This window comes from Labrus bergylta, chromosome 6 (genome assembly GCF_963930695.1).
Source record: "Labrus bergylta chromosome 6, fLabBer1.1, whole genome shotgun sequence".
NCBI classification, from domain to species: domain Eukaryota; kingdom Metazoa; phylum Chordata; class Actinopteri; order Labriformes; family Labridae; genus Labrus; species Labrus bergylta.
In genome coordinates, this window is record NC_089200.1 from 32242725 (window position 1) to 32255765 (window position 13041).

Below are 13041 nucleotides of genomic sequence, written 5' to 3' on the forward strand. Positions count from 1 at the left end.
GATGTTGCCTATATATCACATAATACACAACTTTGGGATTTATTCTGGTCTCAGACTCAGGGTCACCGGAAACACTATCTGTGCAGCCTCAGAGAATAAACACTTGTGTCTGATACAGCCGAATAAAAATGTATTCACAGCAGGAGAAGATAAGCAGTTATATAAATATGTATCATTACTTACTGTAGCAACAAATGAACAGTCTGTAGTAACAGTGGCTTTACAATTACCCTGAATATTGTGCTCCTTCATCTACTTTGTCTGTCTCTTTTTCATCCTTAACACTCATGAAGCAACAAAAGCGCAGTTTGGACATGTGCAGACACACAGCTGTTCAACTTGTGCCTCGCAGGATGGACTGTATCCAGTGTGGTTGATAAGTCCGTGATCCGGGCGGTGAAACGCAGTGCAGTCAGGCAGCAGCAGACGATCAGAGTCATCCCACATGTTCATCACATATGTGTTGTTGGTGTAAGGCGGGGCCGGTACATGCGTACAGGAGCACCTGCTGAGACCACGCTCCGGATTCGGGGCGCAGACCCAGATGTTGTCGTCCCCCGGCTCCGCTGCTTGTTTCCCAGCCCCGCACTCCTCCTCTGCTCCGCTCAGCTTCGGGTTGCAAAAAGCCCAAACCATCGCGCAGAAATAGACGAAAAACGTGCCCATGATCATCACCATGAGCGCGTAGGACTCGATCATAGCTTTGGTGACTGGAGATGTCATCTCCGGGTTTGCAGAAGTAACACAGGTAACTGAAGTGTGTGAGGGACTATGCGCGGGGCATCATCCTGTGGGCAGGATCACTCTGTTCTGTGTGAGACAGAAACCTGCCTGGTGTCTGTTCTCTCTTTGCATAAACATTGATGTTTGATTTTGGCAGCTGGATAAGAAGTTAAACAAAAGTCAAAACGATTCATAATTAAACATGTTATTATGACCCCGTTATGAAGCCTAACTTACCGTAATTAATTAAAATGTCACTCAAAGCCATCTGAAGGTCAAATTCAGTCACCTACCGTAAAACTTCTAATAAGAGCCCAGGCTTTTATTTACCTCAGTCTATGAAATGAGCGTGTCTTTATTTGGGACAGACCTTTAATTAATTTAAGACAAAATGTGTGCACAGCAAAGCAGAGAAGGTCTATACACACACACACACACACACATCATTCTGTCTTTGTTGGACAGAAGTCGTTGGTCACGTTTGTGGTTTATGTCTTTCTGCTTACCTCCTAATTTTTTTTCCAGAAACTATTTCAAAATGATGCAGTGCAGAGGAGCCTCTAAGAGAGCCTTTATTTGTCAAAACGTGCAGAAACACCAGACTGGTAAAAGGGGCTGGGTGGGCTTTAAATTGGGATGTGCTTCTATTAGGTGTTTTACGGTATAAAGTATCATAGCTGTTTGCTACTAAATGAAGTTCATGTTGAGGTGATTGTTGTTACTTTCAAAAGTTTTTTTCTGGTTAATAATGAAAATGTTAATGGATAGAAACTATGATTTCAGTGAGTCCAGTGTCAGGGGTGTCCAGGGCCAGTAGGGGGTGCAGGGCCAGTAGGGGGCCCCAGGTCTGACAGAGTTTAAAACACAGCAGCTGCTCAAAATATGCAAAGTTTTCAATGACATTAGGAAACCCTTCTAAGGTGGCTCTAAGATGGTTTCCTTTGTTTGTATAAAATCTGCAAAAAGTGTTTTTTTAAGTTTCTGTTGGTGTCAGATCATTTAGGACATGATCATTTTATTTATCTTAGGGTTTTTTTCTTATTCTAGGTTTTATAATTTTTTAAAATTTTAGGTTTAAAATGTTTTGTCTACCTGCACTGTTGTTAATTTACTGCTCTGTGTGCCTTTGAATTGCCCCCCGGGGACAAATAAAGTTTTTTGAATTGAAATGAATTGAACTGCTTGTGAACAGGCAAGGCAGGTTACTGCATGGGGCCCCAGACTAGTAAGGGGGCCCCTTGAGGGGCTCACAAACTTAAACTAAAGCCGGGGCCCTAAATGTGCAAATTTTGCAACAACATTGGAAACCTATCTAATGGGGCCCCATTCGACAGCACTCACTCTTGTTGCCCTGCTAAGCGTTGTATGCATTGTTGCTGTAAAAAACAAAATTTGTCATTAAAAGTCAACAAATAAAAATGAAGAGGAAAGAAAAAAGAGGAAGAGGAGTAAGTGTTGGGTCCTGTAGGTCGTATTTTAGGGCCAGGACAAACGACCTATACCCTGGTGGGGGATGGAGGACTTGTTGTTTTTATGATAATATGACATATAATATCACACTGAAAGGGTTTGTTGGTGGATGTCTCTTGGCATGTTGGTGTTTACACAGACTGCAGATGTGAAGCAGCTCTAAGCTAACTTAAACAGCTGTTTTTTATTTTTTATTTTTTATATTTTACATTTTTAAATTCTATTTTATATATTGTAATATCTTCTTATACTGTATTATTTAAGTTGTTGCTAGTTCTGCTTTATTTACTTTTAATTGTTTAGCACCAATACACCAAGTCAAATTCATTGTATGTGTGAATGTACTTGGCAATAAACCCCGATTCTGATTCTGATAATGTGGATGTTCACTTTGAAAATAAAATACTTTAAATCAAATACAAAGAAGGAGAAGATATCCTTTATTAATCCTGAAAGGAGATATTCACTGGTACACTGTTGTTGTTGAACATGCTACACACACACAGTCTGAAATAAACCTCTGCAGTGCTTAGGAAGTTATCTGGCACCTCTCCAGCTACCAGACCAATTTCCAGACTTGGTCCACTTCGGGACTGGAACCGGAAGCCCTTCAGTTTCAAATCCAAGCCCCCACAGACTGAGACACTGCCGCACCGGACCTCAAGAGTCCATTAGTCAGCATGACAATGACTCTTAAGTGCTTCTCACGAGCGCAGCTGGCAGGGTTGGAGTTTCCTTATAAGGTCAAAGACCCACACCCACAACTCCCTAAACTACCGTCAATGTGGCTGTCAAGCTCGTTTGAGAAGTTAGAACAAGTTTTAACCACCATGTGACAAACTAGCCCTGCTGCGTTCAGGCTCATAGGCTTCTTTTCTTTGAAGATACGAGTGAATGCTGAGACCGATTGTGCTTATACACCAGATGATATGACATCATCCTTTAAAAGTAATTACCTTTTAAAGTGTGTCGACTGCTCAAAGTGAGTTTAAACACATCAACATTCTTCATTTATACTCTGATGACGAGGGCTGTGATGCAATGTGAAAAACCTGCTCACCAAGATTCACACTTAAAACATCTATTCAGGAGCATGAGGGGCTTTAATATACCCCGGGGCGTAGCCTGAAGAAGTGGGAATACTCGTACTAGCCCAAATGTTTTTTTAAGCGTCCCATCCAGCAGAGGATAAACGGCCTCTGTTATAAACACTTAGATAGATAGATACTTTATTGATCCCGAGGGAAATTCAAAGCAGGTTACAAAGACGTACATGACATGAGACATTTGTTACAAATGAACCACAAAACCGACGCCCCCCCCCCCCCCCCCCCCCATACATATAAATTAACCCCCAAAAAAGATTTAAAGAATACCCCTAGATGAATCAAAAACTTTAGCAATGTTTAAAAAGAATAAAATGTTAAAAAAACAGACATTAAATAACACTCAGTGCAAACGTTAAAAGGTGCGATTTAAATAATTGTGTGGTTAGCATTAAAGTGTCCAAACTAGAGGCTGGCTCTTGGGACAGCTGTGCAGATGTGAAATGGAAAAGGGAAGATTTAGTTGTGCAGTCTTTTAGGAAATTAGTTGTATTTTAACACCCACAATGCTGTGCATAATTAAATGTAAAACGTCACTTCACGTGCGCCTCCAAATCAAAACAAAGGAGAATGAAAAAAATAAATAAACGAGGACAGTTGCGGCCGGTTCGGGTTGTTAAATTGTTTACATGCAATGTGAAGTTTTGTATTATTTACTGAGCCAACGTTCACATCTGAGCTGGAGTGTCAATAACATGAAGCGGGCTAATGGCGCCACTTCCACACTGAACGGATCAGACGAGGTAGGAACAGATCTCGACCTCCTGAACAGTACGTCCTAACAGGATACAGCACAGAGAGAAGGGACCGTCTACTGTCAGGTTGTGGAGAAACTTTGCCATTCGGAAGCACAGAAAGTCCTTTTTCTCTTCATCTTATTAATACCTATGGAGAAACACAAAGGAGAGGAACACACAACACCCAGAGAAGTGATATAGTGTTACTGTTACTAACTTGGTTGGAGACATTCATGATGGGGATAACGTTAGCATTTGAGCTACATTTCATAACAAGAGATAACACACCCCAAGAAGAGAAATTAAATTCATTTTCTTTTTTTACATACTTTATTAATCCCTGAGGGAAATTCTGGTTTTACTCTGTTATTGAGAGACATGTTTCTCACGCACATGCACAAACAGGACCTGTGGACATGCATTAGTGGAGAGATGACAGAGCGGTGCTGCTACACAACTTTCATATTTTAATCCACACTGGGACTTGAGCGGGCGACCCTCCAGGTTCACAACCCAAGTCCCTACAGACTGAGCTACTGCTTCCCCTATACCAGCATCCTGTCAGACTAATTTATGTAGACAGACAGAGATATCACAAAATGTAACGTTCACAACAACAAGTATTAATGCAAGCAAACGTTCGACATGTTCACTGCTAATGCTAATGCTAAGTGAGCTAACTAGTCAACAACATTTCCTCAGTCTCACTTTGTTACAATACGGCTTCTCGGATTCAATGTTTTTGTCTCAATTTTTTTGTTAATGTTTATTTTGCAGCGTTTGATTCAAGTAAAAAACTTTTTTTTTTTTTTAACTTGACCTTCAGGGGGGGCGGGGGGAATTATACCATTATACCAATATAATGGTAGGGGAAATACTGGTATTAACTCATGCATTCATTCACATTCACACACTGATGGTAGAGGCTGCTGAGTAAAGAGTCCATCAGTATTAACTCATCCATTCATACACATTCACACGCTGATGGTAGAGGCTGCTGAGTAAAGAGTCCATCAGTATTAACTCATCCATTCATACACATTCACACGCTGATGGTAGAGGCTGCTGAGTAAAGAGACCATCAGTACTAACTGATGGGAATAGCTCTCCATGCACCTTGTTAGTTTGAGAAATTTTGTCAGAAAATGTTATTCTGCTTCTTTAAAATTAAGGATAAGTAAATAATTAAACTTCAATAGAGATGTTGTTTAGTAAACAGTTTTACATTCTCATCTAACCTGAGACATGTCAGCACCAAACAGTTGCACCTGCTGTCTCCCTTTGATAAACGCAGCTTGTGGGAGTTTATAACAAAGAACATTTATTTGAGCCCAGTTTGGTTTAAAAACGGGTTTAATGTTTGCCTGCAACAGTTTAAAAGTCTTAGGAGGTTTTAGAAATGACTCAAAACACGAGCTCGGTGTTTTTCAGGGTGCCCATGCTCTGCCGCTGAGCGTTTAGATATACTGGATAATATTGCATTGTGGGAAGTATAGTTTAAATAAAGTATATCGCCTGTTGAAGCCATTTGTAGCGTGTTCGCAAAAAAACTACAACCCCCATCCGCACATATCCCGAGGTCCCGGATGTCTACCGCGCCGGAAGAGAAGAAGGTCCTTTTTCCCAGCCATCTTGTGGCTTCATCTAGCGAAGTGTTCGCACCAAGCCTCGTAGAATCGGAGGAAAATCCTGCTGAAGGGGCGCCATCATGCCCGGACAAATGCAAGAAGGTTTTGGCTGTGCCATAGCCAATCGGTTCGACCAACTATTTGACGACGAGTCGGATCCGTTTGAGCTGCTGAAGCAAGCAGAGGTGAAGAAGAAGGAGGCTGCTGTTCCTGGTGCCGCCAAGACTGCAGCACAAGCTGCCAAGCAGCCCAAAAAGGAGTCCCAGAAAGACAGAAAGGTCCCCCTGGCTGATAAGAAGGAGGAGAGCCAGGCCCCCGTCCCCCTGAAAAAAGATGGTGAGACCTGTTTCTGCTTTTTATGTCTCAGGGCCCGCTCAAAGGAGTAGATTTAGCTAACAGGCTAATGTGCTTGCTTACTAGTTAGCATCGCGTAATAAGCCTCGATGGCGTGAGGTCCGCATGGCTCGGTGTGAGTCTGTGTCGGCTGTCAGGTGTTACAGCAACCCCAATTATACAACACGTGTTTTTCAAAAGGGAAGTTACGGCTCTCCTGCGGCTTCATCCAGGACTAGTTTGCAGGTCGACTTGTTTTGGCTCGTCTCCCTCCTCGGCCTTGTTGAACAGGCAGAACCCGAGAGCCGAGCTGAGCATGGAGACTGGCCTTCACATGTTAGAATGTGTTCACACTGACTCTCTGCTGTCTCTCACCACATTCATCCACCTTAGGTGCTTTTTTTTAAACGTTACTGGCTTTTCATCATGTAATGGATTAAAGTCAGATTAGACATGTAAAATGTTGATTTTGTGTCGTGCACCTTATTAAAGGATTAAGTGACTTGTTAACGTGGTCGTGGATAAGATAAACAGTAGCTGCAGCGTTTGTCTTAATGGTGATCAACCTCGTGGTTGTCGTGCTGGGCGTGCTAAAGCTCAGCCTCTTCTCTGCCACTTCCCATTGGCGCACAATGCATGTGGTCGGACTGCCTCGTTTACTTTCACATTTCAGCCATGCCGGGTCACAGCCATGCAGGGCTTCTTCTATAATATGCGTACACTTATTGCGAGGAGAGTGCTCTAAAGGCGTTAAATCTGCGTGTTTATAACAGTTTCTGTGTTTCTGCAGGTTTTTGTTGAAGCGTGACTCATGAAACAACTCGAGTGAAATCCTGCCTCAAGGCATACAGGTAGTCATGATCTGCCCAGTGTGCTCAGATCTGTTGGCTTGAGAGAAGATGAGACAGGTGCAGCGGCTGTGGCAGCACCCCAGCTGCTGCTGTGTAGTGGAGGTCTATTTTGGTAGCTGGTGATTTGGGTCATGGGTGGGACTTGCAGTGTCACACTGGGGCCGTGACAGTCAACCACGTGCACCTGGAGTTATACGCTATGTTGACTTGATATCCAAACATGATGACTGTGTAAATAAAGCTGGTAATCAAAACAAGACGTGCGTGATCTCGCTCCAAAGTCATGACCCCGTCTGAAAACTAACATCACCCACTTGTGGACTAAAGTTTACACCATGCACTCGCAGGCAGTACAATACAGTATTAAAAGAGTGCGCCCTGTTTCTTAAATTCAGTATAATAATTGCATGAGTGTTTGCTCAATTTAAACCAAACAATCGCCTCCTTTTCTTTTGTTTGCGGCTCAGCGGTGGGTCCCGATCCATCGGTGCTTTCTGTCCTCTAATCCTCCTCTTGTTGTCTGTCCTAGGTGCCGGTATGAGGAGAATGGGCCGCAAGCCAGAGGGTGATGGCTCCAGACCACAGGGCGGCCAGGGAGAGGGGCGCCCCCCCACAGACAGGCGGCCTGCAGAGAGGCGGCCCCCACGTCGCTTCGAGCGGCCTGCTGGCGAGGGTGGAGACAAGCCTGAGGGCGGCGAGTTCTCAGTAGAGAAGTAAGTTAAAACTCTAATAAGCCAAAAATGAATAAAAAAGACTAACAGCACCCGACATGAGCAGAGTGAACCCAGGCGAATTTCTGAAACGGGGTGTTTTCTTGCGGGTGGGGTATTGTAAGCGACCGCTCCCGGTGTGCAGCTCTTTATCTCATTGGGTGTACCTCAGACATCCGATCCAACGATAGATAATTATGTGTCGATGTAGACCAGAAGAAAAAAAGCAGTCAGCACAGTCTTGGCTGAACACACGATCATCTCTTTATGCAGACTTTAATTTTAGTCAGTTAATATTTCAAAGGTCGTACAATAACTTCCAACCGAGAGACTGGCGTCTCTCTCTTGTGTCCATAGCGCGCCCTGTTAGCCTGCTTACTGCAGAATGAAACTCTCGCAGCAGGTCGAGGTCGTCTCATGAGAAGTGCGTTCTTCTTTCCGGCGCTAGTTTACACAGCAGCCTTCAGCTACAAGGCTAACAGTTAGCCTGTTTCTGTTTGATACAACGGCTGAGGCTAACAGGAGAAGAAGAGAGAGAGTGAGCGAGAAGTAGAGTGAACATCCCTGCAGATATTATTTAAAACAGACTGAGACGTAATGTTAGCATGTAGCGTTAGCGGTGTCATCTCATGTTTAGCGGCTGCAGGAAGTCGTCTAACCCAAGTTATGTCTCATGTTTCATATCAATAAATCCATTGGACACCTAAAAGTCGTCTCTTTTCTCATCAACCTTCAAGTTAGCTTCAGAAGTTTAGAACCTTACAAACCCATCTCCACGAGCAGGAAATAAGCGAGCCTCTCTAATGTAGCCACGACTTTTAGTCGTCATAGTAACAGCTGAATACACTATCACATACTCAACATGCTAACAGGTTACACAAAATCAGGTAATTTTACCGTTTAGCTCCTCACCGTGTTTTTTCCGGCTTCTCCACCCTCTGATTGTCAACAGATTCACGCTGTCTTAGCGGGGGGGAGGAGTTAACAGCTGTGTGCGTTTAACCGTAACACTGCTGCTGCTGACCTCAGAGACCTTCAAACCAAACCTCTACACATAGTTTCTCAACATTACTGATTTGTAGAACAACCTGTGCTGTGATGGGAATTTAAAAAACATGTTCTCTTGTTTCTGTTCAGACCTGTTGGTGACCGGCCAATGAGAGGACGTGGCGGTGGAAGAGGAGCTCGCGGTGGTGGAAGAGGGCGCGGCATGGGTCGCAGCGACGGCTTTGATTCCAGAGGAAAGCGTGAATTTGACAGACACAGCGGAAGTGACAAATCGTAAGTACTTTTTCAGCTCTTACATTGAAACGTTTAAAAAAAAAAAAAGTTTGCTGCGATCTTGTGCATAATCACGCCGTCTATGATGCATCGTGATCCTGGCTAAAGCAAATGTTGTTTCAGTAGTCTGAAAGGTGAGGAGAAGCGCGGCGGAAGTGGATCTCACAACTGGGGCACCGTCAAGGATGAACTGAAGTAAGTGAACTGTGTGCAGCGTGACAGGAGCTTTGCATGAACAAATAAATAATAAACCCAGCCGTCCGTTGATCAGGTTTCCTTAAAGTAACAAAACTAACAGGCTAACCATCCTCAAAAAACCTCCCTGATTGAAACATGTAATGTCGAATATGAGGTACTTAGAATAAATGGAGGCAGGGACTTTGTTAATTGGTGTTATGCTGCTGGACGAGTCCCGCCGAAATGATCATAAAGTCTCATATTTGAGATCTACACATGCTCGAAACTACAGCAGGTGCAAAGATATTTCCTTAACCCTCTTGCATTTATGGACATTTTTGGAATGCACATTTTATTTTGTTTAATAGATCAATAGAACACTATGAAACATGTTTACTACCCTCTCAAGTCAAAAAAATGTCCACTTCCAAAAAACTGATATAAAAATAGAACAGATTCATATTTTTTTTATACTTTTTTTTGCACAAGTCTCTTAAACAACTTCAGCCCTGCTCAAAACTACCAAACATTCAATCATTTTTAGGAATTTAACCCTTTAAATGCCAGAATCATGTAATCAAACTGGCATTCAAAGGTTTAAATTAAACTGATGCCTGAGGGTTAAAGTTCTTGATTTAGAGTCTTAGGTGACCATCTGACCCCTGTCTTTGCAGCGAGCTTGACCAGTCGAACGTCACTGAAGAGAACCCCGAGGGAGAGGAGCACCCGCCTGCCGACTCTGAGAACAAGTAAGTTAGAAAACAAATCTTGGAGGGGGCGGAGTTTACACATGGCGTGTGACTGGAGTGTGAATGTTAACCGTGTGGACATGTGCGTGTTCTTGTGTTGAAGGGAGAATGAGGCTGAAGAAGTCAAGGAGGAAGGCCCCAAGGAGATGACTCTGGACGAATGGAAGGCCATGCAGGACAAGGAGCGGGCCAAGGTGGAGTTCAACATCCGCAAGCCCAACGAGGGCGCCAATTGGAACAAAGGATTTGTGCTGCACAAATCCAACGCTGAGGTGAGTGAACACGTTCAGTTTAGTTTCATCTTTCAGTCTCAGGCGTAACGTAATGATGTAGATTTTCAGCGTCTCTTGTTTCTAACGATACTTTCTTTATATGCTCTAATGGATAAACCCCACCCCCTTTTTGTCAAGGCCGACGCCTTCATTGTGAGTTTTTAATGGCTAGCCTACGGATGAGTGTTGGTGCCGATCATGTGTACAAGTTTCCCGGAGAATGGCGGCAGTTTCCCAAAACTTTAGTCTCCTGATATTTACTCGCCTCTGTTTGTGTATTAAGGCGATGGCGTTCTAGACGTGGCGGAACGCGTACGGCTTGATTGTGCATCTGGTTTCTTTAAGATGAGATGAGATTCAACTTTATTGTCATTACACATATACAAGTATAGAGTAAGGAAATGAGGTTTGGCATCTCACCAGAAGTGCAAATAAGCAGAAAGTGCAAGAGTCTGTGCTATGTACAGTAATTACAAAATTTACAGATGTAGACTACTTTGAAACACTCGTAAAACACGTTTCTCACTTTAATGTTTTTCTACATTCCACAGCAGGAGAAGAAAGGCGAAGTGATCGAACCCGAGGTCGAGGAGTCCAAGGTAAAAACCTGAGCTCATAATGTCCCAGATAAACGCAGAGCTGCTAATGCCAACACGTTTTCTAAAATCTGAACTGTTTTTGGACTTCAGGTGGATGATGAGCACCACTTCAGGAAGCCAGCAAATGACATCACGTCCCAGCTGGAGATCAACTTCGGTGATCTTGGCCGTCCCGGCCACCGTGGACGCGGTGGGCCTCGTGGTGGTCGTGGTGGTCGTGGTCGTGGCGGCCCTCCCCCCGGTGTTGAGACCGCCAGACCGGTCCGTGGACCAAGGCCTGAAAGGGTAAATATCATATCTGAATTTTAGCCCGTCTGTCATGTCACCAGCTAACGAGTATCTGCACAGAAAGCAAATCAAACGCCGCTCGAGTGATGTTTGTTGTAATCCATATAGCGCCCTCTGCTGGTGATAGAAAACTGCTAGTGTAATACAATAAAACTCAAATTAAGTTCCATTTGACTGAATAAATCCACTAATAACTGAGATAAAATGTACAGAAGTTACCATTGATACTCAAAAGCAGTTTTCCTGAGCCACCTTCCTGAAACTTTAATCCGTTGCATGGTAGAGTTGCAGCAGCCTCTACCATCAGTGTGTGAATGGATGAGTTAATACTGATGGACTCTTTACTCAGCAGCCTCTACCATCAGTGTGTGAATGTGCAGGTGTGACCTTTGAGAAGTCAGAAGACTAGCAAAGAATTATACGAGCTCAAGTGCATTTTCCATTTACTGAATGTTTGCTGTTTCTCCGCAGTCATCTGCGTCTGTGCCCAACGTGGACGACCCAGAGGCCTTCCCAGCCCTGGCCTAAGCCTGGCAGGTGTCCCTCAGGCCCACAGGAGCCTCTTACGCACCTCCGCTACGAGGCTTGCATGTTCCTGGATCCTTCAGCAAAGTGAAATGATGAAGACTGTCATTAACTGTGGCACTCGACGTGAGGACTGAGTTTTACCCGATTTAAAAACAACAACAAGATGGAGAAAAAAAAAAAAAAAACAGAAATAAAAAAAAAAAAAAAAAGAAAAGGACTTCTTGCTGCTTCGGAGCAACTTATTGGTAGAGGTTTTGTACTTGGAAACAAAGTAGCAGGGATGTTTTCATACAGTATTTTTTTCAGAGGTTATGCATTGTCCATTGATAAATTTTTGTAATTGCTGCTTGAAAAAAAAAATGCATTAGAAAACGTAAGCATCAGGCAAGTGTGTTCAGCTCGCCGCGAGCCACCGCTTTCTCGCTTAGAAACGAGCACTGTAGGCGCCAGGCCAAGCTGAACGAGCCCCGCAGCACCAGGTGTTTCTGAAGATGTTACAGCTTCACTCATTGAGATTTACATTTTCTTTTTTTTTGCTTTAGCACTGGGGTATTGTTTTATATTTTATACAGGAGGTCTATTCTTCTACGATCTTCAGCCTGTAAATCTTAGCTATTTTCTTAAATTCCTTCAGAGACTGTATTTCACATGGTGCAGGTGGGACACGCCTCGGTCTCCTTTGATCGAGGGATGCTGCCTACATTTGAACGCATTGATTGAATAGAACCTGAATCTGTGTTGTGGTTCTTTTGTACTGAAATGTTCTAGAGGAGGAACATTAGGTCATTTTCAGGAGGAACTTGTACGTGATTGCTCCTTAATTTGCATTGATCAGGAGCCGATTCTGATGGTGGATTCACATGAAGCTGCAACATGTTTCATGTGTCCTGATGAACCTGTCTTTGGGGTGCTCCACAACATCCTCCGTCTCCTCCTCGCTGTGCATTTTCATCTCCGATCACTAGCTCAGTGCAATTCAACGAACGCCTTTGTTTTGTACTCTGAGCGATGCTGAGAGGAAATGAGTTCCCACAGCGGCGATGTGATGCGACCGCAGTCCTCCGGGGTGCGCCCTCGGACCTTCTCTGACTGTTTACACTCCACTCGAGCCTCCAGATGTAAACTTAAGCCCCGGCTTCAGTTTGTTTCTGCAGTCTGTTCTGTGCTCATACTTTCCTCCACTGTTGACTCGCCCTGTAGCTCCCACGGTGGCACCACTGCATAATTGCTCTGAAAGAAATACAGCTGTTCATTGTGTGGAACAACTTGAGTGCTCTACTAATGTGTGAATTCTAGCCCTGCTATTGGAGACCTCTGTCGGTAAATAAAGGTGGTCGATAAATTCTTTTGTATTGTCACTTTATTTGCAGCCTGCAAGCGGGCAAACATTCAAACACAATCTGACACGTGTAGGGGTAAGCGTAATCACAGACGTTGACCTCGGGTAAAAACAGTCAGTCCCTTCAAAGATTACGCTGTTATACAAATGGGTTTCATCTATTTAAAGGTAGACTTGACGTGTAGCTCATTTTAAATCTGTGAGCCGTTAAAGATACGGATGAAAATTATAAAGATGAACATGTGAAAGT

The 13041-nt window shown here is 43.7% G+C and overlaps 1 protein-coding gene across 4 annotated transcripts; it reads left to right on the top strand.

The window, feature by feature from the left end:
* The first annotated feature begins 5633 nt into the window (after positions 1–5633).
* serbp1a (SERPINE1 mRNA binding protein 1a) lies at positions 5634–12795 on the top strand. Of its 4 annotated transcripts, none has more exons than XM_020653511.3 (9): positions 5634–6000; positions 7378–7561; positions 8696–8839; positions 8963–9034; positions 9691–9765; positions 9866–10037; positions 10589–10636; positions 10727–10921; positions 11396–12795. In XM_020653511.3, exons 1-9 carry the CDS (start codon positions 5745–5747, stop codon positions 11450–11452), a joined length of 1203 nt encoding a protein of 400 aa, XP_020509167.1. In that variant the 5' UTR covers positions 5634–5744; the 3' UTR covers positions 11453–12795. The 4 variants fall into 4 exon arrangements, with proteins under 4 accessions (XP_020509167.1, XP_020509169.1, XP_020509168.1 ...); XM_020653513.3 differs by having other exon boundaries at positions 8966–9034; XM_020653512.3 differs by having other exon boundaries at positions 5636–6000; positions 9869–10037.
* The last annotated feature ends 246 nt before the right edge of the window (positions 12796–13041 follow it).